This window comes from Lithobates pipiens, unplaced genomic scaffold, assembly GCF_037356315.1.
Source record: "Lithobates pipiens isolate NorthernLeopardFrog02 unplaced genomic scaffold, aLitPip1_a1.2 Scaffold_19, whole genome shotgun sequence".
Lineage (NCBI taxonomy): Eukaryota > Metazoa > Chordata > Amphibia > Anura > Ranidae > Lithobates > Lithobates pipiens.
This window is the reverse complement of record NW_027507764.1, coordinates 241,011,401-241,037,493: the sequence shown is the minus strand read 5'-3', so window position 1 is coordinate 241,037,493 and position 26,093 is coordinate 241,011,401. Positions and strand designations below refer to the sequence as shown.

The window sequence follows — 26,093 nt, the reverse complement described above, 5'->3', positions numbered from 1 at the left end:
CCAGTTCAACCAAAAAAAAAAAGGAAGGCAAAAAACCCCAGCAGAGCATGATCCAATTTGCTAAAGCAGGGGAAAAAAAATCCTTCCTGATCCCCTGAGAGGCATTTGTATTTTCCCCGGATCAACTTTACCTATAAATGTTAGTACCCAGTTATATTATGTACACTTAGGAAATAATCCAGGCCTTAACCACTTCCCGCCCATGCTATAGCCGAAAGACGGCTACAGCGCAAACGTTTCCTGCCGGGAAGGCGTCGCTGGACATCCTCCCTCCTATTTACTTCCACAATGTGCGCTCCTGAGAGCACGCATCAGGGAATTTCTGTTCCAAGGGACACAGCCAGTCACAGATCGCTGTAAATGGCCAATCACAGCGGCCGTTTACAGCGCAATCGGCATGTCCAATGAGAGATGATCTCATATGTAAAGACATGAGATCATCTCTCAGCGCCGCTCTCCCTCCTCACACAGTGTGTGAGGAGGGAGAGATGAATGGCTGCAGCGGCCGTAAGTAAAAAAAAAGTTAAATAAAGTAGAGCTGCCACGACGCGTCGACGTAGTCGACTACGTCGACTAAGAAAATACGTCGACGTGCGTGCAGGGCGTCGATGCGTCACAGTGGGGGCAGTGCTTAGCATTTACCGCTCCCCTCCATGCCGCCATCCCCCTCTCTTCTCCCCCTCCTTGCCGCCGTCCCCCTCTCTTCTCCCCCTCCGTGCCGCCGTCCCTAGGGGTGCAACGGATCGTCACCGATCCGTGCGCACATGCCGCGATCCGCGGAGCGATCCGCGGTCTCGGCCTTAGGAGAGGCCGCGGCTTCAGCCTAGCTCCGAAGCAGCGGCCATCTTTCTACACCCAGGCGTTTACAATGTGATCGCTCCGATGGAGCGATCACTTGTAAACAAACCGGCGTCATGACATGATGCCGGTTTCTCTCTCCCCTCTCTGTATGGATCTGTGCAGTGGAGGGGAGAGGTCGGATGGATGCAGCCATCCCGCCCTACCATGCCATGCTCTACTCTGCCCTACCATGCCATGCTCTACTCTACTCTGCCCTGCCCTACCATGCCATGCTCTACTCTACTCTGCCCTGCCCTGCCATGCTATACTCTGCCCTGCCATGCTATACTCTGCCCTGCCATGACATGCTATACTCTGCCCTGCCATGACATGCTATACTCTGCCCTGCCATGCCATGCTGTACTCTGCTCTGCCATGCCATGCTGTACTCTGCCCTGCCATGCCATGCTATACTCTGCCCTGCCCTGCCATGCCCTGCCCTGCCATACCCTGCCCTGCCATACCCTGCCCTGCCATACCCTGCCCTGCCATACCCTGCCCTGCCCTACCCTGCCCTGCCCTGCCATACCCTGCCCTGCCATACCCTGCCCTGCCATACCCTGCCCTGCCCTGCCCTGCCATACCCTGCCCTGCCCTACCCTGCCCTGCCATACCCTGCCATGCCCTGCCCTACCCTGCCCTGCCCTGCCATACCCTGCCCTGCCATACCCTGCCCTGCCATACCCTGCCCTATACCCTACCCTGCCCTACTCTACCCTGCCATACTCTACCCTGCCATACTCTACCCTGCCATACTCTACCCTGCCATGCTCTACCCTGCCCTGCCATGCTCTACCCTGCCCTGCCATGCTCTGCCATGCCATGCCCTGCCCTGCCCTGCTATGCCCTGCAATACTATACTATACTCAGCCCTACCCTGCAATACTATACTATACTCTGCCCTGCAATACTATACTATACTCTGCCCTGCCCTGCAATACTATACTATACTATGCTATGCTATACTCTGCCCTGCAATGCCCTGCCCGCCAATACTCTGCCATGCTCTGCCCTGCAATGCTCTGCCCTACAATGCTCTGCCCTGCAATGCTCTGCCCTGCAATGCCCTCCCCTGCAATGCCCTGCCCTGCAATACTCTGCCCTGCCCTGCAATGCCCTGCCCTGCAATGCCTACCAATATTCTGCCCTGCCCTGCAATGCCCTGCCCTGCAATGCCTGCCAATATTCTGCCCTGCCCTGCAATGCCCTGCCCTGCAATGCCCACCAATACTCTGCCCTGCCCTGCAATGCAATGCCCGCCAATACTCTGCCCTGCAATGCAATGCCCGCCAATACTCTGCCATACAATACTCTCAAGGTTATCCAAAGGATGAATTAGCTAATCAAAAAAAAAAAACACTAGATTCATTAAAAAATAAAAAAAATAATCGGATAGTCGTTGACTAATCGAAGAAATAATCGATAGATTAGTCGACAGACAAATTAATCGTTAGTTGCAGCTCTAAAATAAAGTGCCATCTGCCCCCAGTGCTACCTGTTAGTGCCACCTGTTGTCAGTGCCATCTGTCATCAGTTCCATCTGTCATCAGTGCCACGTATAAGTGCCATCTGTCATCAGTGCCATATTAGTGCCATCTGTCATCAGTGCCACATATCAGTGCCATTTGTCATCAGTGCCACCTGTCAGTGTCACTTGGCATCTGTTATCAATGTCACGTGTCATCAATGCCACGTATCAGTGCCATCTCTCATCAGTGTCACGTGTCATCGGTGCCACATATTAGTGCCATCTGTCATCAGTGCCACGTATCAGTGCCATCTGTCATCAGTGCCACATATTAGTGCCATCTGTCATCAGTGTCACGTGTCATCAGTGCCCCATATTAGAGGCATCTGTCATCAGTGCCACATCAGTGTCACGTGTCATCAGTGCCATCTGTCATCAGTGCCATGTGTCATTGTTCTGGTGCTCCAGGGCCTTCAAAAGTGTAATAGGTAGTCAACAATTTAGATGTGTAATTTATGCTTCTAGAACACGTGACGGTGCTCCCTGCATGTTGGGCCTCTCTGAGTGGCCAGGCTGTGAAAAAGTCCCACACATGTGGTATCGTAATACTCAGGAGGAGTAGCAGAATTTATTTTGGGGTGTCATTTGTGGTATACACATGCCATGTGAGAGAAATAACATATTACAATGACAATTTTGTGGAAAAAAAAAAAATAATTTTGCAAAGAATTGTGCAAAAAAATTACAACATCAAAAACCTCACCGTGCCTCTTACTAAATACCTTGGAATGTCTACTTTCAAAAAAGGGGTCATTTGGGGGGTATTTGTACTTTCCTGGCTTGTTCGGGTCATAAGAAATGAGATAGGCCACCAGTACTTCAGATGTGATACATTTTGTATGATTCGCACCATAGCTTGTAGACTCTCTAACTTTCACAAAGACCAAATAATATCCACTAATTTGGGTTATTTTTACCAAAGATATGTAGCAGTATAAATTGTGGCCAAAATTTATGAAGAAAAATTTATAATTTGCATAATTTTATCACAGAAACAAAGGAAAATGCATTTAAAAAAAAAAAAAAATCGGTCTTTTTTGATTAGTAACGCAAAAAATAAAAAACACAGAGGTGATCAAATACTACCAAAAGGAAGCTCTATTTGTGGGAAAAAAAAGGACAAAAAATTAATTTGGGTACAGTGTTGCATGACTGAGTAATTGTCATTCAAAGTGTGAGAGCACCGAAAGCTGAAAATTGGTCTGGGCAGGAGGGGTGTTTAAGTGCCCAGTAGGCAAGTGGTTAAAGCAATCTACTGAGCTGGCCAAGACCACCTCTGCAGGGAGTCTATTCCACATTTTCACAGCTCTTACTGTGAAAAAAACTTTCCGTATTTGGAGATGAAATCTCTCTTCCTCTAGCCGTAAAGAGTGCCCCCTTGTCCTCTTTGTTGACTGTAAAGTGAATAACTCAACACCAAGTTCACTATATGGACCCCTTATATATTTGTACATGTTGATCATATCCCCCCTTAATCTCTCATCAACAGCGAATAAATTCAGTTTCTCTAATCGTTCCTCATAGCAGAGCTCCTCCATGTCTCTTATCAGTTTGGTTGCCCTTCTCTGCACTTTCTCCAGTTCCTCAATATCCTTTTTGAGAACTGGTGCTCAAAACTGAACTGCATATTCTGAATGAGGTCTTACTAATGATTTGAACAGGGGCAAAATGATATCTCTCTGGAGTCCATACCTTTCTTAATACAAGAAAATACTTTGCTCGCTTTGGAAACCGCAGCTTGGCATCGTATGCTATTATTGAGCTTATGATCTATCAAAACCCCCAGATCCTTCTCCACTATGGATCCCCCCAATTGTACTCCCCCCTAGAATGTATGATGCATACTTATGATCATATCGAATGGATGACCAGTTTGCATGCTGCAAGAGGGCTTTCAGATGACACTTAAAGACCCTGGCTGTTTATATAGCCACAAGCGATATTGACCTTCTGTGATAGGAGGTCTGTGTGAGCTGGTAAGCAGGCACTTTACCTATTGTGGTGGTGGTTCTTTTAAAGGATTACACACTTCAAGATGGTGGTAATAAGAACACATCACTATATTACCTGTGGACTGTATTAGATCACTCTTTGATTTGGTGTATGTAGTTAAATCCCATTGCCGCAACTGTGATTAAGTTTATGATTACCACTACCAGTTTAGTCTGTCGCCCTTACAATATTTACCGTATATAGCTTAGCCAATTCCTAATATTAACTATGTTGCAACGACAGTAGTCATTAAATGATTGTCTTTCAAATACAGCTAGATTGAGCTTTGTGTACTGGACAGTCTTCATATATTTAACTTTATACCATATGATATGAAAAGTAAATTATAACCTTTCTATTTTTGCCAGATTTTGACACACATTTATTTAATGATATTAAAGAAGGTATTGGAGGCTCTGGAACAAGGACTGAAGGTAAGTTGAAAATATACATGTATTTAAAACAATGCAGTTATATGCAGTAATCATAAATTTTTTATCTTTTTTAAAGGTGAAATAGATCTTGAAGTGGATTTTCCCACAGAAGATTCTGGGTATAACCTTGTTGATCTGCCCAATACAGCACCTCCGATTTTACCTATGATACAGTGGTTAAAACTTCCCATTAGTATTGATGTATTCAACAGTTATTGTACTTCAGGTATGTCTAAAACAAATCTATACATAGAGAATATAATAATATATAACAAATTAGCATAAAGTATATCTACTTTAAATCTTGGCTAACATCCATAGTGGTGCATGCTGCAGACTGAAGCGTGTAACGTAGCACTGTGGAATGATCTTAATTTTTTAAAATAGAATTCGATATCATGTTTCCATGTTTGTTGTGATTTATAATAAAAAAAGATGTCTCCTATGGCTTATTGTATCGTGAAGAGAGCACAATTCATCAAAGAATGAAGCAAATGTGTTTTCATTTCTCACTTAAGATGTCTGCCTGGCCTTTGCTCAATAGCACATTATGCGGTTAATTTACTAAAACCGGAAAGTGCAAAATCTGCACCTTTTTTTTAGTTTTAATAAATTAACCCCTATACACCCATTAATGCCTGTCAGTATATTCCATGTAGTGTATATTAAACAGATCATTCTCAGAGTTTAATTTTCAAATGCACTTGTTCTACAGCCATGTGTGTTCCTGGGGTTATGAATTCCTTGGTTGAATCTTGAAATTCTGATATTTTAGAATATGGTACTCTGTCACATTATACACCCTATATTCTTATATTATTTGCACTTTATGTGACTATTGATACCCTGGATGGAGTTCAACCAAGAATTGTATTAGGTGTGTAATCGGGCAAACAGAAACTGACTTTAATTTAGCAACTTGTAAGAACAATGGGCCAATTGTGCCCACCTAAAGTTTTTCCAACAACCTTCCCCTGCTTTTGGACAAAATTCCAAGCAAGTAATCACCACATGAAACACACTAACCACCATTCTGTTCTTTAGGTCCTCCCCACACCACTTGTACACAGTATAAGTGGCCATAACCATTTGTATTAGGAAAAACATGAAAATATTTTAGACCTAATCAAGGATAGAAATTAGGGGTGAGTATGTGTAGCATATATGTCATGGTTCAGGTTGCAGGGCGTGCATTTAACCTATTGTGAAGTCCAAGCAGGAGACAGCAAGGTGCTGGGAGCAAGGTATGAACAGCAGACAAAGCAGGCAAGGGGAATCCAAAAAGAATAGCATAGCTATCCATAGCAGCCATAGCTGGAACAGTAACAAGGTTAACAGGTTTTCAACAACTCACAAGACAGGCAAGTAGACAATCCAGCAATGAGACTAGGTAGACCTCAGGTTTAAATAAGCTGCTGTGCACCAGGAACTGTGCTCATTCTTGTCCTTTTATGTCTTGTTAAGCTTCTATGCTTATGACCCTGCACATACACATGAAAATGAGCACCTGGTACAAGACTTGTAAAAGCAGTTTGGTTTGGACAGTATGTAGGCAGCTTGATTGGGCTACAATATTGGAGGTAGAGTGTATTGTTTCAAACAGTCAATAGCCACAAAGTGCTATGGCACTGGAAAAGGCTGCATACCTGGAGACATGAAGCATGATTTATCCTGCAGCAAACTTTGGAAACCTTGCAGCTGAGGTGCAGTTGCAGAAACATGGTTGGTCCCTTTTCAGTCCTGGAATAAGGAGAAGGCTGCAAACTTTAAGACTCAATGCAGAGTTTACCCTGCAGGAAACATTAGAAATTATGCTGCTGAGGCTCAGCTGTGGAAACGTTATGTGTGGCTTTTTTTGGAGTGAGATGGGATCTCTGTTTTTAAATGATATGTAGTGAGTGTACAGCTTGTATAACAGTGTAAATTTGCTGCCCCCTCAAAATAACGCAACACACAGCCATTAATGTCTAAACTGCTGGCAACAAATATGGGTACACCCCTAAGGGAAAATGTCCAAATTGGGCCCAATGTGTCAATATTTTGTGTGGCCACCATTATTTTCCAGCACTGTCTTAACCCTCTTGGGCATAGAGGTCACCAGAGTGTCACAGGTTGCCACTGGTCCACTCCTCCATCACAGAGCTGGTGGATGTTAGAGACATTGCGCTCCTCCACCTTCCTCTGCAGCAATGCTGGCAGCACTCATACATCTGTTTTCCAAAGACAACCCCTGGATATGACGCTGAGCATGTGCACTCAGTTGAGTGAAATCTGTCCTGTTAAACCACTGTATGGTCTTGGCCACTGTGCTGCAGCTCAGTTTCAGGGTCTTGGCAATCTTCTTATAACATAGGCCATCTTTATGTAGAGCAACAATTCTTTTTTTCAGATCCTCAGAGTTCTTTGCAATGAGGTTCCATGAACTTCCAGTGACCAGTATGAGAGAGTGAGAGCGATAACGTAAAATTTCTGATCAATCGATTTTTATTGATTTTAAAAATAAAGCATATAGAAAATACATCGTACAGTAAATTTCAAATACGAGTAAACAAAAGATATACAAGAGAGAAAAAAGAAGAAGAAAAAAAATAAAAATAAAATATTGACAGTTTTATAGACTTACAGTTCATCCATTAAGTAAGAGATTAATAATACATTACAGACACATAAACATAAAATTAACTGATATATATATTAAATTGTATAAATATAAATATTAGCCTCCCCTAGATACCCCAGTGGGTGCTCAGCTGTGTCTTGGGGGAGGGAGATGTCGCGAATATTAAGTATTTTTAGACATATAAAACTACAATATATCCAAATATAATGAAACCAGGAATTGAAAACACAGAAAAGTATATCTAGATATGGTTTAAGATTCTTTCAGAAAATCAGATAACGTCAAATTTAACACACCCGCTCCCCATTCTCACCTGAGACCTTGTAACACTAACGAGTCACATGACACCGGAGAGGGAAAACGGAAAATTGGGTCCAATTTGGACATTTTCACGTAGGGGTGTACTCACTTTTGTTGCCAGTGGTTTAGACACAGAAACAGGAACACAAGTTTTAGATTATTGCAACCTGATTGGTTAAAATTTACATTTACGTTGTGCGTTAACCTGCATTTGCTGTTCCTTTTTCACCTAAAAAGATGTCTCACTCAGCTCTACTATTCTGTTTTACACTGCAAGCTTTACTTCTTCTGTGTTCCATCTTAAACAACTATATGATAATTTATGTTTCTTTCTTTTTAAATTATTTATCAGGTATTTCTTCTAACCCTGTTTCATTCAAGCCATTCGTTTTGAAACCTAGCAAGATGTACATGCTTGATGTCACTTTAGGTAAGTCCTATTAAAACGTGTAAAGTGATACAACTGCTACATATTCAACATTGATAATTTTTGAAAAAATAAAGAAGTATGGCCAAAGCTCTTTTGGCCATACTTTTGTTTGTCACATAAGTGCACTTAGTTCTGCACTACTGTGACTCAGATTTAACCGACAGCAGGCTAAAGTCAACTGTCAGCTAATATCACAGAGCCAGTTCAGGCTCCACCCAGATTCCTGAACAGTAGCTGGCTCAGCCTCTCATCATGCCGCTGAGTGACTTAACCAGCCACTTCCACCCCTCCACAGCCCGGTGCTCCAGTGAGCCCTGGAGGGGAGGAGCACTGAGTGGTGACTGACGGTCACCATTCTGTGCTTAGTGCAGACCCAAGAACTGAGCAATCAATTGTCTTTAATTGCTCTGTTCTCCAGTGTAAAGACGGCAGGGGACAACTGCAACTCGGATTCATTCTCCAGCCATCTTTGTGACGTCTTGAAGCGTAATAAAAGTACTTTGGATGGTTGCAGGTACTTATAATCAATCCATAGAAAGGCACAAAATACTGTTTGGTTTGTCAGGTATTATTGATGGTCATTTTAAAGAGGAGGGCCAGCCTGGGTGAAAAAAATGTAAAGTCAGTAGCTATGAATACTGTAGCTGCTGGCTTTTAATATTAGGGCACTTACCTGTCCAGGGAGCCCATGATGTCTGCACCCCAGCCGATCTTGGAATTGACTCCCGGGTGCTGCCGCCGCCGCCATTCTTGGTAAGGGAACCAGGCAGTGAAGCTGAAAGGCTGGATCCCTACTGCACATGCACGCAGCGAGCTGCACTTTCTAATCGACCCCCCTCCTCCTTCCCCCGCTGACATTGTGGGCTCCCCGGACAGGTAAGTGCCCTAATATTAAAAGTCAGTGGGGAAGGGGACCTGTCAAAAATGGGTCGCCCCTCCCCCCTCAAAGGGGCCAATTGTAACACCTGAGGGGGAGGAAGCATATAAGGGGAAGTTCCACTTTAGGGTGGAACTCAGCTTTAAGTCGGGCTGTAATTCTTCCAGATCTATATTTGAACATCACTGTTATCAAACCTGCAAACAAATGTGCCCTTTAAACTCATTACAAAGTGAATTAAATATACTATATTAGACTGAATATTTTTAATGCTGTTACTGGTGGTCATTGCAACAATTACAGTGTTTATTTGCTTTAATTATTGTGCTGCAAACTAGGAAAAAAATAGTTTTAGGCTGAGACATTTCTTTTTATGCTGGAATGATTTTCTAATTCTTTTTCTCTCATTCTAGAATCTAATGGAAAAAAAGTTGGGCGATCACAACTGTACCTTAGTGTCCATGAAATGTCCCAGAAAATTACATGTCAAGTTCAACCCAGATATGGCACTGAAGTTTTTACAATTTTCAGCATTTTCTGCACATCAGGTAAAGAGGTAAGAACAGAAAAAGTAGTTTTAGAAGCACAGACCTAACCATTATACATGTTATGAACACAGTAACTGAGCTAAAAAGTCTGATTTTGCTCAACCACCTCTGGTAACAATCAAAAATACATAAAACTCGCTGGATCAACTAGAACCGTATTTATTGTATCAAAATTATGAAAAGAAAAAGGACATCATGTTAAAATGGTACCATGCAAAATAAACTACACGCATAGGCGTGCGCAGCCTATTGCATTAGGGTGTGCACCCAAAAGCTCAACCACACATACGTGTGTGTATATATATATATATATATATATATATATATATATATATATATATATATATATATATATACATATATATATGTGTGTATGTATTGTCAAAAGTATTGTGACACTTGTCTTTACACGCACATGAACTTTAATACCATCCCAGTCTTAGTCCGTAGGGTTCAATATTGAGTTGGTCTACCCTTTGCAGCTATAAAGGCTTCAACTCTTCTGGGAAGGCTGTCCACAAGGTTTAGGAGTGTATCTATGGGAATGTTTGACCATTCTTCCAGAAGGCCATTTGTGAGGTCAGGCACTGATGTTGCACAAGAAGGCCTGGCTCACAGTCTCCACTCAAATTCATCCCAAAGGTGTTCTATCGGGTTGAGGTCAGGACTCTGTGCAGGTCAGTCAAGTTCCTCCACCCCAAATTCGCTCATCCATGTCTTTATTGATCTTGCTTTGTGCACTGGTCCAAATAATTTGGTGGAGGGGGAAATACGGTGTAGGGTTGTTTTTTGGGGGTTGGGCTTGGCCCCTTAGTTTCAGTGACGGGAACTCTTAAGGCGTCAGCATACCAAGACATTTTGGACAATTTCATGCTCCCAACTTTGTGGGAACAGTTTGGGGATGGACCCTTCCAACATGACTGCGCACCAGTGAACAAAGCAAGGTCCATAAAGACATTGACTTAGCAAGGGTGGTGGGAAATTAACTTCAAGTGCAATAATTTACATTATAACCGTAACTAAAACATATACAATCAAGTGTAACACTCTAAAAAAAAAAATACAAAGTGCTATAATGGTGTGAACCTCCCAACTAAAAAGTACTTGAAGGTAATTTGTATTGCAGTTATCTGCAGAAGGGTTTACACCATTCCTGCTAAGGCAGCACTGATAGGCACTAATAGGCTGCACTCATTGGCAGCGTTGATGGACACTAATTGGTAGCACTGATGTGCGCTGATAGGTGGCATTGATGTGCACTGATAGGTGGCACTGATAGGCAGCACTGATAGGTGGCACTGATGGGCACTGATTGTCAGCACTGATTGGCACTGATATTCATCACTGATGGGCTCTGATTGGTAGCACCTATGGGCACTGTTGGACACTGATTGGCACTGATAGGCAGCACTGATTGGAAGCACTGATGGGCACGGATAGGCTGCACTGATGGGTACTGATAGGCAGCACTGATGAGCACTGACTGGCAGCACTGATTGGCACTGATAGGTGGCACTGACTGGCAGAACTGATTGGCACTGATAGGCACTGATATGCAGCACTGATGGACAATAATATGCAGCACTGATTGGCAGCACTGATAGGCAGCAGTTATAGGCACTGATTGACAGCATTGGTTGGCACTGATAGGCAGCATTGGTTTGCACTGATAGGCAGCACTGGTTTGCACTGATAGGCAGCACTGGTTTGCACTGATAGGCAGCACTGGTTGGCACCGATGGGCAGCACTGGTTGGCACCGATGGGCAGTACTGGTTGGCACCGATGGGCAGAATTGATAGGGCACTGATAAGCAGTACTAGTTGGCACTGATTGGCAGCATTGGTTGGCACTGATGGGCAGCATTGGGTGGCACAGATAGGAGAAAGGGCCGGTTTCACATTCAGAAGATCATGAGAATTGCCAGAGCTGTTGAGTGTATGAAACTGCCATAATGACACTGCATGCAGGGAGAGAGACCAGCTGTTAAAAGTCAGCTGTGATGGTGGTGGGTGGGACTGAACAGTTACCAAACACCAGCCAATAGGATGGGTCTGGACAGGCCAATACATTTCTCTGGCTTGGCCCCCTCTCTGAAGCAGCCCAATCATTGGTTGGTGTTGGCGCTTGGTCCCGCCCACTCCCAACATTGCGGCTGAGTTGTGATGACTTACATGGCAGGACCAAGCGCTATAAACACCAGACAATGTTTGAGCTGCTTCACAGAGGGGGCGGGGCCACATAAATGTAGCGGCCCGCCCAGACCCCATCCCATTGACTTGTGTTTGATAGCTGTTCTGTCCCACCCACCCCCGACATCACCACTGGCCTTTGACAGCTGGTATCTCTCCCTGCATTCAGTGTCATTATCTGACAGTTTCATGCACTGAACAGCTCTGGCAATTCTCACGATCTGCTGTCTGTGAAACTGTTTCCCAGGCCGCACGGGCCACACACTCTCTCCCAGGCACACCCTGTGTGCACACCTAAGACTACAGGTATGCTAAAAAAAGCTGTATATCCACCTCACATATAACAAAACCATTGAGTCTGACCCAACAAAATATGATGTATATAGGAAAATATTCCCCCTGACTCCTCAGAGTCCAAGTGTGGAGGGGGAAGGGGGAACGTACCCAGTGGACCTTAGAGTAGAAAGTAGAAGGATACAGTGGTCCAGAGGAAGTAGATTGCAGGCTTATAAGTTGTAGCTCTGTACATGGAGACCCACTAGGGGTTATATGTAAATGTCATTTATGTTAACAGGTTCCTGAAAAACTTCCCTCGCACTGTAAAACTTAATCCAGTTAGTAGCAGGAAACAATGATAGGTGGCCTGTCCCTATGTTCCAGATCAGTCATCAAGTTTTTAGAATATATACACAGTTCTTTGCAGACAAGTTCATAAGCAAAAGTCAAAGGTCCATAAGAATGGTATACTTATCAAGCCTTGCTGCCTGTGACTTGCATCTTTTATATATATATATATATATATATATATATATATATATATACACATACATACATACAGTATCCTACAAAAGTGAGTACAAATTAGTAGGCCGGTGTGTGAGAGCTGCTTAAAGGGGATGTGGTTAAATAGGGTCTGAGGTGACTTACATGGTGCAGAATGTGGTAAATGTTAAATAGGATATGTACAGTGTAGAGTGAATGTGGGTGGGTAGTATGTGCAGGAGAGGGGCATGAAGTGTATGGTGGTGGGTGTAATATGCAGGAGAGGGGCACGGAGTGGATGGAATGTGCAGGAGGGGGACACAGGGTGTATGGTGGTGGGTGGTATGTGCAGGAGGTGGGCATGGAGTATATGGCATGTGCAGGAGGGGGGCACGGAGTGTATGGCAGTGGGTGGTATGTGCAGGAGGTGGGTACGGAGTGAATAGGGGTGGGTGGTATGTGCTGGAGGGGGCACAGAGTGTATGGCAGTGGGTGGTATGTGCAGGAGGGGGGCACGAAGTGTATGGCAGTGGGTGGTATGTGCAGGAGGGGGGCACAGAGTGAATAGGGGTGGGTGGTATGTGTAGGAGGGGGCACGGAGTGTATGGCAGTCGGTAGTATGTGTAGGAGGGGGAGCACGGAATGAATGGAGGTGGGTGGCATGTGCAGGAGGGGGCACAAAGTAAAAAGGGGTGGGTGGCATCTGCAGCATGGGGGTTACGGAGTCAATGGGGGTGGGTGGCATCTTCAGGAGGGGGACACGGAATGAATGGGGTGGGTGACATGTGCGGGGGGGCACAGAGTGATTGGGGTTGGGTGGCATGTGGACGAGGGGGGCACAGTGTGAATGGGGGTGTGTGGCATCTGCAGGAGCGGGGGGAAAGAAGTGAATGGGGGTGGGTGGCATGTGCAGCAGGGGGGTGCAGATGGGTTGAAAGTACAGTATCTCACAAAAGTGAGTACACCCCTCACATTTTTGTAAATATTTTATTATTTCTTTTCATGTGACAACACTGAAAAAATGACACTTTGCTACAATGTAAAGTAGTGAGTGTACAGCTTGTATAACCGTGTAAATTTCTGTTCCCTAAAAATAACTCAACGCACAGCCATTAATGTCTAAACCACTGGCAACAAAAGTGAGTACACACCTAAGTAAAAATGTCCAAATTGGGCCCAAAGTGTCAATATTTTGTGTGGCCACCATTATTTTCCAGCACTGCCTTAACCCACTTGGGCATGGAGTTCACTAGAGCTTCACAGGTTGCCACTGGAGTCCTCTTCCACTCCTCCATGACAACATCACAGAGCTGGTGGAAGTTGGAGACCTTGCTCTCCAACACCTTCCGTTTGAGGATGCCTCACAGATGCTCAATAGGTTTTAGGTCTGGAGACATGCTTGGCTAGTCCATCACCTTTACCCTGACCTTCTTTAGCAAGGCAATGGTCGACTTGGAGGTGTGTTTGGGGTCGTTATCATGTTGGAATACTGCCCTGTGGCCCAGTCTTTGAAGGGAGGGGATCATGCTCTGCTTCAGTATGTCACAGTACACAGTTGGCATTCAGGGTTCCCTCAATGAACTTTAGCTCCCCAGTGCCAGCAGCACTCATGCAGCCCCAGACCATGACACTCCCACCACCATGCTTGACTGTAGACAAGACACACTTGTCTTTGTACTCCTCACCGGGTTGCCTCCACCCACGCTTGACACCATTTGAACCAAATAAGTTTATCTTGGTCTCATCAAACCATAGGACATGGTTCCAGTAATCCAAGTCCTAAGTCTGCTTGTCTTCGGCAAACTATTTGCGGACTTTCTTGTACATCAGCTTTAGAAGAGGCTTTCTTCTGGGATGTCATCCATGCAAACCAATTTGATGCAGTGTGCAACGTATGGTCTGAGCACTGACAGACTGACCCCCCCACCCCACCCCTTCAGCCTCTGCAGCTATGCTGGCAGCACTCGTATGTCTATTTCCCAAAGACAACCTCTGGATATGATGCTGAGCATGTGCACTTTGGTCAACTATGGCGAGGCCTGTTCTGAGTGAAACCTGTGCTGTTAAACCACTGTATGGTCTTGGCCACCATGCTGCAGCTCAGTTTCAGGGTCTTGACAATCTTCTTATAGCCTAGACCATCTTTATGTAGAGCAAAAATTTATATTTTTCAGATCCTCAGAGAGTTATTTGCAATGAGGTGCCATGTTGAACTTCCAGTGACCAGTATGAGAGAGTAAGAGCGATAATACCAAATTTAACACACCTGCTCCTTATTCACACCTGAGACCTTGTAACACTAAGCCCTTGTACACACGGTCGGAGATTCCGACAACCAAATCCGTCGGATTCTGTCCGTCGGATTTTGTCCAACGGATCTTGTCCGAAACTGTTGCATACAAACGGTCGGACTAAGTTGTCGGAAAATCCGATCGTACTTAACGTGATGACGTTATTTCGTTACGACGGGACTATGTTCAGGCTAGTAGCCAATAGCTTTGATGTAGGGAATTTGATCTGAGCATGCGTGGCACTTTGTCCGATCGGAATTCTCTACACATGATCGGAGTATGTCCGATCGGAGCATTTTGTCAGAAAATATTTCCGGCAAGTTGGAAAATTTGATCCGACGGAAACAGTCCGATGCAGACCACACACAGTCGGAATATCTGACAAAACGCTCCGATCGGACAAATTCCGTCGGAATCTCCGATCGTGTGCTCAAGGGCTAACGAGTCACATGACACTGAGGAGGGAAAATAGCTAATTGGGCCCAATTTGGGCATTTTCACTTAGGTGTGCACTCACTTTTGTTGCCAGCGGTTTAGACATTAATGGCTGTGTGTTTAGTTATTTTGAGGGGAAAGCAAATTTACACTGTTATACAAGCTGTACACTCACTACTTTACATTGTAGCAAAGTGTAATTTCTTCAGTGTTGTCACATGAAAAGATAGAATAAAATATTTACAAAAATGTGAGGGGTGTACTCAATTTTGTGAGATACTGTATATGATGTGAACAAGCCCTAATGTATTGCTCCAGCACTAAAGAGACTACTAGTATGCACTGAGAAAGTGAAGCTAGCTGCACACACACAGCACAAGAACTGGCCTCGCACCTCTCTGCAGACATTGCGCTCACCCCCCCCCGCATCTCAACACTCTTCTTCAAGTTGCTACACTGAAATATCTCCTGAAAAATTGCAAAACCCCGCCAACTTGCCACCCTGCAGAATGGACTTGCGCTGCTTGTATCCCCCCCTTGTGATCAGCGATCTCTGCAATAAGCTCATCACTCCATCGGCTTTCACTCCCAACTCAGCACTTGTCAGCTGCAGCTCCACCTCCTCCCCTGTAAGAGTTTTGCAGACAGCACTGGAGGACAGCGGGGAGCACCAGAAAGAGCCGAGAGAGGGGAGGATAATCCATACCCACGTGCAGTGGTGTCTTTACAAACGTGACAAGAGCCAGTGGGTGCTCTGTGGGCCAGCCTCAGAGGCAAATTAGGCAGCTGCGAGACCCCTATGAGCGCGAGGCCTTTGGTGACCACCTAATTAGAGAGCTGCCTCTGTTTACCTAGTATTTAAACGTGCACAACAGGAGGAGAGGCAACCACTGATATTACAGTTCCCAATTTAAAGGGGGAAAAAGCGCTCTTGACCTATCCATATATAAGTGTCTGTATGAAGGGAATCTGTCAGTATATATGGTGGAGGAGTTACGCAGTGTATGTAAGTTATACATTCACTATTGCGTATTATTTTAGATATAAATGTGAGTGTATAAGGTTTTTGTATTTTACTTATGTTTTTATAACAATCTGCACAATGAAGGTACATTCTTGTTTCTTTGAGTAAATCCCTTATTGGAAGTGGTGGATCAAGGAAGAGAATTAACTATTCAGTATTATTCAAATACTTACCAAACACTTAAAAGGTGTATGCCAGGAAGAAAGATGCTTAATATTAATGGTGGTCCAAATTTAGGGAAAATGCACTTTTAACCTACATACAGATAGGTCCACACATGGAGGTAAACTGCTAATACATGAGGTGGAGGATTCACTTGGTGGATTATCAGTCATGTATTCACTATTGCATGGATCAAGAGAACACATTTCACAAGGAGAACTGAACTGAAAGAAAATTAACTATATACAATGACTGTTACTATAACATAAAAAGTGTCAGGACTGTATATTTAATGTGTGGGAAGATTATATATTGGCTGTCATTTTATATGCACATAAGCATCTTTTGTGTTTCAGTCATTATTTTAATTTTTTTTAAATCCAAGTTTATTGAAGAAAATAAAAGTTTGTGTATGGAGTCACAGCTCTAATTTAGCAAACAACAAATTAACAGTAAAGTAATACACAAAATAACATGTACCTCCTATACGGTAAGTAGTGATTGGACATATTCTGGTAATCAGAGGTTAGAGCCAGTTTGTGTGTATTCCTTCTGTTGAGAAGTACTCAAGATATAAGATAGGGATTTAGAATAGAGAGTCCTTTGAGGAATTAAGGTAATAATCAGTTAAAAGTGAGAAAGGAAAGGGAGGTAGAGGATAGAGTGGGGGTAAGATGTGGGGAAGCTTATGTTCCATTATAGATCGTACCATGTAAGAGTATACCCTTGTTAACTGTGTGTCCGTTCTATGTATTTTCATCATCAAAACGCTCATAGCAACAAAGTCATGTTGAAATGACAGTAATTATCGTTTATGGAATAGAAGATTAGTTCTTGTCCAAAGCAGCCTAGGAAGGTGTAGACCCTCCTTAATCCTAATGCACTGCTTTCAGGTTCTCAAATGCCTGAGAATAGTTAAGAACCAAGGGGACCATTTTTTTTTTTTAATCGTTCAGTGTTATCAGTTGACTGAGCAATGGTCTCCTCCATATCACAGGTATCAGCTATCCTATGCAGCCATTCCTGGATGGTTGGGACTCGGGAAGATTTCCAGAAAAGCGGTATGAGTGATTAAGCTGCGTTCAGTAGATGTTTGGATAGTGAGTTTTTATATCTCTGAAATGAGACACTTGTGATATGGAGCAGACAACATGCTGCATCAAGTTTGAACTTTGTCCCCGTGACCAGATATATCTCCTTGAACTTGGCCCAAAATGTTGATATTAATGCGGGAGTCCGCCGGGAGTTCTGCCGTTTTTTTTTTTTTTTTAAAAGCCAGCAGCTACAAATACTGCAGCTGCTGACTTTTAAAATAATGGCACTTACCCGCCCAGCGCGCCCGCGATGACGGCACCCAAAGCCGATCTCTCGATCGTCTCTCGGGTGCTGCCGCCGCCATCTTGGGTATGGAAATCAGGAAGTGGAGCCTTTCGGCTTCATTTCCCGGTTCCCTACTGCGCATGCGCGGGTCGCGCTGCGCAATAAGGATGGTCCCCGCTGTCTCTGGGATCCGTGTGTTTCCCAGCAGGCAGCGGGGGACTTTCGGAAAGGGGCGTAGATTCTGCGGAAAGGGGCGTACCTTCTGCAGAATCTACGCCGGAAGTGGGTGCAGATACCTGTACTGTACAGGTACCTGCACCCCCCTCCCCCCTGAAAGGTGCCAATTGTGGCGCCGGAGGGGGGGAGGATTCCAATGAGCGGAAGGTCCACTTTAGGCTGGACCTCCGCTTTAAAGGGCATTGTCACCAAATGTGGAATAGGGTGCCTTTGTCCTCTTGGCAATGCCAGCAGGTGTCAGGAACTTTGTGGGAAACAAAAGTGGAGTTTCACTGGTGTGACGTACCAATGGGTGAATATCTTATAAAGCTGTTTCCTGTGTTCTAGTACTGAGAGAACATTTGTGGGTGAATATACATTCCCTTTGCCATTACTTGTCTGAAATTGGCATATCCGGTGCCTTCAACCAGCTCTCTCTGAATCTATCATTGCATGGTCCACAGCGATCCCGAATCAACATATATGAGAGAGGCAGCCTTTCTGAGAAATTCACTCTCTAGGCACACGAATCAAGTTCAGTTGGTTGTCTACTAAAGCTGCCTTTAAGGAGGGTTGGTTGAGATGGCTGTGAACCTGAAAATAGGTTCACACTGGCAAGTCAGGGGTATTGTTGTCTGCCTTGAGCTCTCTGAGGTCTTTGAACAGATTGTTGCAGAAGCAATTCATAGTTAGGAGGATCTTGGTTGAGTTTAAATGGTGTAGGGAATGGTTCCCAATCCCAGGCTGGAAATCGGGGTTATTCTGTAAGGGTGTAAGGCGACTCGGTGGGGTAGATATGTCTGTTTGACCAGTCGATGAAAGATTGCTAGCGTGGTGCCTACTAAAGAGTGCGTTTTCAGAGACGGGGGGGAACTTGACCAGGGGATCCAGGGTGAAAATTCTAGGGGGATGGGACTCAGTTTTCTAAGGAGATCCAGTCTTTGAGACTTCGATGGCAATGCCAATTGATAATTCTAGTGATGTGGGAGGCGAAATAGTATTTCCAGAAATCTGGTATGCCCATCTCTCCTCTTACCTTGGATTTGGCTAGCAGACTAAATTTCTTTCTGGGAGTTTTGTGAGCCCTGATGAATTTCAGTTGGATCGAGGAGATTGCTTTAAAGAAGCTTTAGGGTATTTTTATCGGTAGAGTTCTAAATAAGTAGAGAACTCCTTTTTCTGAGGAAGTAACAGGAGATCTCGGAGTACTCTGTTCCAAGGGTAGGAGGAGGAATTCCTGGTACCAATCCGGGAGATCGATCGATCAGAGTTGTAGTGCGTAGCAGAACTCTAGAAGATCTTCTGGTGAGCGAAGGATGTGTTGCTGTCCATTATGGTTTATTAGCAGGGCAAAAATAGCGCCATGAGTATCTCAGGTCTTTCTGTCAGTTTATCCAAGAGTGGTCGCAGTGCTCTGCAATCTTTCAAGGTTATCTGCGAGAGGTCTTGGGAAAGCATAATCGTCTCTCCGTTAAAAATGATTTATTCATTCCTGCCGTCCCTCTGCATGATATCCTCTTTTAATGAGAAGTTTTGCACGCAGCAGATGATGTCACGTGGTGGCGTAGTGTCTGGGCCCCTAGCTCTAAGCTAGGGCCCAGACACTATTCAGTTGTTGTGTCTTCAGGCCTTTCCAGCAGGCTATTGAATACTCTTTGTAGAGCCAGTGTCATTTGCTCATTTTCAACAGATTCTGGGATCCCCCTGACCCTGATATTGTTTCTTATTCCCCTGTTGTCCAAGTCCTCCAGATGTCTGTTTATTTCAATGAAATGCAGGGATTGAGAGGTGGTCACCTTTTCTAATCTGTGTATTCTCTTTTCTCTATGCTTCCCTGCTTCCTCTGCCATTGCCTTCTCTGTGAGAACTAACAAGTTGGACTTAAGATCCGTTATAGTCACTGAAAACGAGGATTTAATGTCCTCTGCAAAGCCAGACATGTCTGCATATGTAAGGGGGAGGGCAGGACAGGAGGATCCTCTACCGTTTTCCTCTGCAGATGACTGGGAGTCCTTGCTGAAGTCCTCTTCCACATGTGGTGGTGCCATCTTGCCTCCAGGCATGTTACTCCATCAAGAAGCCTGGTTTCTGAAGATTTCAGATATGTTTCTCCCTCTGTGAGCAGCTGATGAGCGGCGGATTCTGGTGTGTGGCTTCTGTGAGCACTGTGCAGAGAGACATTTGGAAGGCTGCTGAACCGTCGGAGCTCCTTCTCTAAGCTGCCATCTCAGCCGCGTGCCAAGCCACACCCCCGTGTTTTACTCATTATTGCTATTATGCTATCACTAGTTTGAGGCACAACTTATTTTGTTGATGTTTTGATTTATGTGTTTATTTGTGGCGTAGTCACACAGGTTGATACTATTATCCCATAAGGGTGCCGCCATTCTTTTGGATGGTCTTATCAGCAATTATAGGTAGTGCTGCATTTTTACTTTCTATTGTCATTGTAGGTATGGGAACACATGTGAATGTTGGCTGCTACCCATTCATTCTATAAGTTTCACGTTCACTAGTGTGGTTGAAGTGTATTTTTTCATTGATATATATTTCTCTGGTCAAAATGTTCATGATGGAGCTGTCCAGGTGTAAGCACTTTATTGCCCTGTACGTACGGTCAGACTTTCCGACAAAAAATTTGCAATTGGATCGCGTTGTCAGAAAATCCGATCGTGTGTGGGCTCCATCAGACTTTTTCAGTCTGAATTTCTGACACACAAAGTTTGAGAGCTAGATCTAAAATTTTCCAACAACAAAATCCGATCATTTAAATTCCGATCATGTGTAGTACAAAGTGCCACGCATTCTCAGAATAAATTACGAGATGAAAGCTATTGGCTACTGCCCTCTTTATAGTCCTGTCGTACGTGGTTTACATCACCTCATTTTGAACGATCGGATTTTCTGACAACATCATGCGACCATGTGTATGCAAGACAAGTTTGGGCCAAAATCTGTCAAAAAAATCCAAAGGATTTTGTTGTCGGAATTTCCAACCGTGTACAGGGCATAAGAGTTATGTGACATAAGTTCATCCTAGTTAAAATGTAAAGTTTAATTCCATGTCATTTTCTCTAAATTTCCTAAATAATTAGTGCAAGTCAATACATTTATTCTAAACTGTAAACAACTCCTTTTCCTATACATTATTACTTTGTACACTACCAAAACAGTTATAGTGAAATATCTTTTTCCTTCTGATCAACCTCCCAGTTTAAAGAGACTTTGTCACAAACCAAAATGCAGGTAAAAGCACAGAAAAAAAACAAGCATTTGAATTGTTTGCATTGTTTTTTCCTTTCCATAAATTATTTTTGAATTCACTTGCAATGTGCTTTATTTTTTACAGGTAAATAATATGTATAACATACATTAAATGCACATACACTCTTATGGGAGAGTTTTTATTGGTCTGGTTCCAGATTTTCTTTAAGGTTGTTGTGCAACACTAAAGGCCCATCATGGGGTGTGACCGGATGCTGTGCGAGGAGGATGAGCATGTGTGAGTGAGTGGCGTCTCGCTCCCCTCCCCATGACTCTTCACTGAGCTACACTGAGCTGCGTCTCTTCCCGCTGGCCCCCCCGCCTATGCCTCCACGCTGTACAGCGTCTTCTCTCGCTGACCTCCCTATGCCTCCACGCTGAGCGGCGTCTCCTCCGGTGGCTGGGAGGGCGGTTTTCGAGTGGTGGGACCTACGATCGCTATGGACCTCACGCCGAACGGACATTCTTCCTCTTTTTTGTATGCTGGTTGTTCCGTCCTGCGGTGGGACTCATAACCCGATGGCAGCAGGTGCACTATTAAAGAAGAGACAGTCTCCTATCCCCCTCTCCTACCCCCCTCTGTGAAGTAGCTGGATTGCGGACTAAGACCGGAGCAACACTAAGGCTGAGAGGTATTTGGTATATGTTAAGCTTGCTGCACAGCCACTGTTTAGAAAAATAAGACTGGTGAAATAAGCAGAAATAAAGTATTGAGAAACAGCTGAGGGGAGTGAAGAGAAGTATCTATTGCATCTCCAGGGAGATAATTAAGCGGATGGCTTAAGTAACAATTTAAAGAAGCAGAGCTTTTTGTTTTCTCTTTAGTTTCCTGGAGGAGTTGCTGGCTCACCTTATTTGTATGTATTTTGTCGGGACATATCAAACCCAAGTGTAGCTGTTATTGTCAGAACCCTTCTGATCTGTTGGGTCACTGCCCCTTCTTAAAGGTTTTTTTTTTTTTTTTTTTTTTTTTTTTGACTGAAGCTGGGACAGCACAAAGTTTGTGATCTAAAACCTGCTAGCCTTTTTAAAGATCGGTGGACCGGTGGAATCTAACGGAGGCCGGTGCTGAACGCCTGGTGAGAGTGGTGGCGTGTGCGTGCGCAGGCGGCGCACGGTGGAGCACGGCGGAGCGGTGGGGTCCCTCGAGTCCTCCATTGACAGCGTGCAGAGGGCTGAGGAGAGGACTCTCAGCTCCCGGTGAGATCTTGTATAATCCGTTTGAGATGAGCCGCAGTACTGAGACGAGATAGAATGTCACAGCTACAACCAGATCCCTTACTACTGCTTTTTGAGCTTAACTGAACCGAATTAAAGGAGAAGCAGAGGGGGGGTTGCTGTGGACGTTGCAGTATCTCTGGGAAAAGTGCAATAATAAGAAATATATATAAATGGAAATTTAAGGACGGCTATCTTTCGTAACTGCTGGAAAAAGGGGATGAAGAGGAGTAAAAGGAAGGAACCGACTCATTTTTAATACAGTGGAGCAGCTGCGGAGTAGCTGAAATTTGTGAAAATTCCCGGTTTTTTTTTTTTTTTTTTCTTGCCTTGGCCCAGGAAAAATTACCCCCCCCCCCCTTTTTTTTTTTTTTTTTTTTTTTTTTTTTTTTTCCTTAAAGAGAGTAGGTAAAGTGTAAGATAAAGGAGGAAGGGGAGTCCCCGCGGGACACTTGCGGATTTGAATTATGTCTGCTAGGAGGAGAGGGGAGGAGCATGTTAGGCAGGAAAATGTTGGGGCACAATCACTGAGATCGGCCAAGGACAAAGATAAGGAAAAAGACCCCCAGTACAGTGCAACAACAGCCGGGATATCAGCAGCAGCCAAGCTGGAAAAATATGCTCATGCTCATACTCCCGATAATACGCCAACTAAGGGGGGACAGGGGAGTCAAGTGAAACCTCCTATGGATAGAAAGAGTCAAGGGCAGTCGACACAAGTGGGTACAAAACATACAAATAACAAAAGTACGGGTGTAGCCGGAAGATCTGAGATAAACCCCATGCAGGAGCCCTCAATACTTGGTGAAGAAGAACCGACGCTGAAGGAGGTCTTGGGGGCTGTTAACATTTGTAAACAGTCACTGCTAGAGTTATGTGATCAAACAAGAAGTATTAAAGAAGAACTGTCCTTTATGCGGCAGGAACTTCAGATAACGGTTGACAGAATAACAGCAGCAGAAGGTAGAATTTCTCAGATTGAAGATGAGGTGTACCCACTAAACCAAGAGGTTAAAGATCTTAAAACACAAATGGGTAAATATGACGGGAAATTGGATGAAATGGAAAACAGACTCCGAAGGGACAATATAAGACTGGTAGGCCTCCCGGAGAAGTGTGAAGGCTCTGATATAATGGAGTTTTTGGAAAGATGGTTAATTGAAGTGTTTGGTAGAGAGACCTTTTCCCAACATTTTGCCATAGAAAGGGCACATAGAGTTCCGCTTAGAATTCTGCATCGGGGGGGTCAGCCCAGATCCGTGCTACTGAAATTTTTGAATTTTCGAGATAAAGTTGCTCTGCTTCGCAGGGCCAGGGAGATGGGGAGTATTATTTATAGAGGCACAAAAGTTTCGTTTTATTCTGACTTTTCCCCAGACCTGCAGAAGCGCAGAGCAGAATTTATAGAGATCAAGCGCAGACTCCAGAAATTGGACGTTACATATGCTTTGCTCTACCCGTCTAGGTTACGGGTAGTAGCATTGGGAGAGACTTTATTTTTTGACACCCCGGCAAATGTAGAAGCTTGGGTGCAGGAGAAGGGAGATCAATTATTGAAGAAGTGATGTTTTTTTTTTTTTTTATATATATATATGTGTATGGTTCCCCTTTATCCCCCTTTTTCCTTTCCTCTTTTGCTTTCCCTATTTCTATTTTTTTTTTTTTTTTTTTTTTTTCTCTTTCTCTCTCCCCGGGGGAGGGGGATATTTGCATAGAGGAGATGTATTAGATGCACTGTACAGGAAGTAAGGGGAAGAGGGGAAAAAAAAAAAGAAAAAAGGAAATTTTTCTTTGTATGATATACTTAAGTCAGGGTGTAGTGAGAGGCACATAGTATAATAGGAATTTATGAATGAGAAATGGGAGGGTCAAAAGGGGAGGTTGTTGAGTATGAGGTGGGTGTGGGGGGGGGATCGGGAGGGGGGTGGTAACGGAAATATGAGAGAAGGAGGGGAGTGGAGGGAGCAGGAGGGAGTGTGTTGGAGAGTAGTAGTCACGGAAAAAGCCCCTAGGGGTAACCTGGATAGGTATGTAGGGGGGAGGGGGGAGGGTTCAGGGAATATGGGAGCATATAAAACACAGGAAAAGGGTAATATTTTCACAGTTATTGATGATAAGTTAAAAGCGAAGAGTAAACACAGGGTAATTGTATGTATAGATGTAAAGTTTAGATTTCGCTTTCACAAGGGAAGATTGAGAAGGGTTGACACTATGAAGCATAAACAATTGTATAAATTTATTAGAGTATTTATTGAGTGGGGTCTCACTTTCTTTTTTATATCTCCTTCTTGCATCCTCTTCCTCGTCACGAACTATAGGGGGAGATGTAGGGATTATCTCTGCTCAACGTTGGGGAATTCTAATTTTAATGTTGAGTTTCAAGGTTCTTTGCTCTTCTTTTTTCCTTCTCCGCACTTCCTAGAGTTATGCAGTCTAGAGTTTTGAACATCGGCTCTTGGAATGTCCGAGGGCTAGGAGCCTCTGTAAAAAGAGCAGCAGTGTTTGACACCCTGGAAAGGTGTGATGTGGGATTGATCTGCCTACAGGAGACTCACCTAACTGAAGAAACCAAATTAAAAAGTCAGAGTAGGAAATTCCAAGTTCAGTACCACTCAGTCCACACCTCCTATTCGAGGGGGGTGGCCGTGCTGGTAAGGAGAGAGGTGGCGTTCTCCTGTCGGCAGATCAATATAGATAAAGAAGGGCGGTTTATTTTTTTACATTGTGTAATTGAAGATCAGGAGTATGTTTTTGCAAATATTTATATTCCTCCTCCATTTAAACTGGAAGTTCTATATTGTTTGATGGAATTTATAGTGGACAAATCAGGGATCCCAGTTATAGTAATGGGAGATTTTAATGAGGTTATTAATAAAAGCCAGGATAGGTTTCCATCAGGAATATATATGCAGACAGAAGCTGAGACCCGGTTGTCTCGATTTTTGTTGGAGGGGGGCTTGTTTGATATATGGAGAATGCGTAACCCGGATCAGTTGCAATACTCATGTTTTTCAAGCTCATACTCCTCACTCTCAAGAATAGACTTAGTCCTTGGGAATGAGGAGGCAAGCCGAATAGTAAAGGAAATAATTTATCAACCCAGAGGGGTGTCGGATCACTCGTTAGTGACAGTGTCGGTAAATTTAGGGGGTATAAAACCCCCAAGAGTATGGAATATGAATCCTGTATGGTTTGAGTTAATAGGGGACCCCGATAAGGTGCTACTTAAAGTAGCAGAGTTTATGGAGTTTAATAATGAGTCTGCAGAAATAGGAGTAATATGGGACGCATTGAAGGCCTACCTCAGGGGGATTCTTATTCAACAGGTAGCGAATGTTAAGAAAACATCTAATGAATGGGAGAATAGGGTTAAAAGGGATTTAGTAATCGCAGAGAGAGCATATATAGAAAACCCCACCCCAGAGAAACAAAAAATATGGATAGAGAAACAACGGGAACATAAGGTAGTGATCACCAGGAAAATAGAGAATAAAAGATTGTTCCAAAAACAAGTGGAGTATGGGGAAGGGGAAAAAGTTGGAAAGATGTTGGCACAGATTGTAAGAAGTAACTCCTCGCCATCTACCGTCCCAGTGATTAGGACCGAGAAGGGTGAAATCACAGCACAGAGATCAGTGATT

At 44.0% G+C, this 26,093-nt stretch overlaps 1 protein-coding gene across 1 annotated transcript in view; it reads left to right on the top strand.

The window, feature by feature from the left end:
* Nucleotides 1–26,093, top strand: part of PKD1L1 (polycystin 1 like 1, transient receptor potential channel interacting) — a 358,247-nt gene that overhangs the window by 92,559 nt on the left and 239,595 nt on the right. Inside the window, exons 10-13 of the mRNA XM_077491844.1 lie at nucleotides 4,729–4,794; nucleotides 4,871–5,020; nucleotides 8,067–8,144; nucleotides 9,435–9,577. Of these exons, the coding sequence (XP_077347970.1) occupies nucleotides 4,729–4,794; nucleotides 4,871–5,020; nucleotides 8,067–8,144; nucleotides 9,435–9,577 (437 nt within the window). The remainder of the gene's footprint in view (nucleotides 1–4,728; nucleotides 4,795–4,870; nucleotides 5,021–8,066; nucleotides 8,145–9,434; nucleotides 9,578–26,093) is intronic.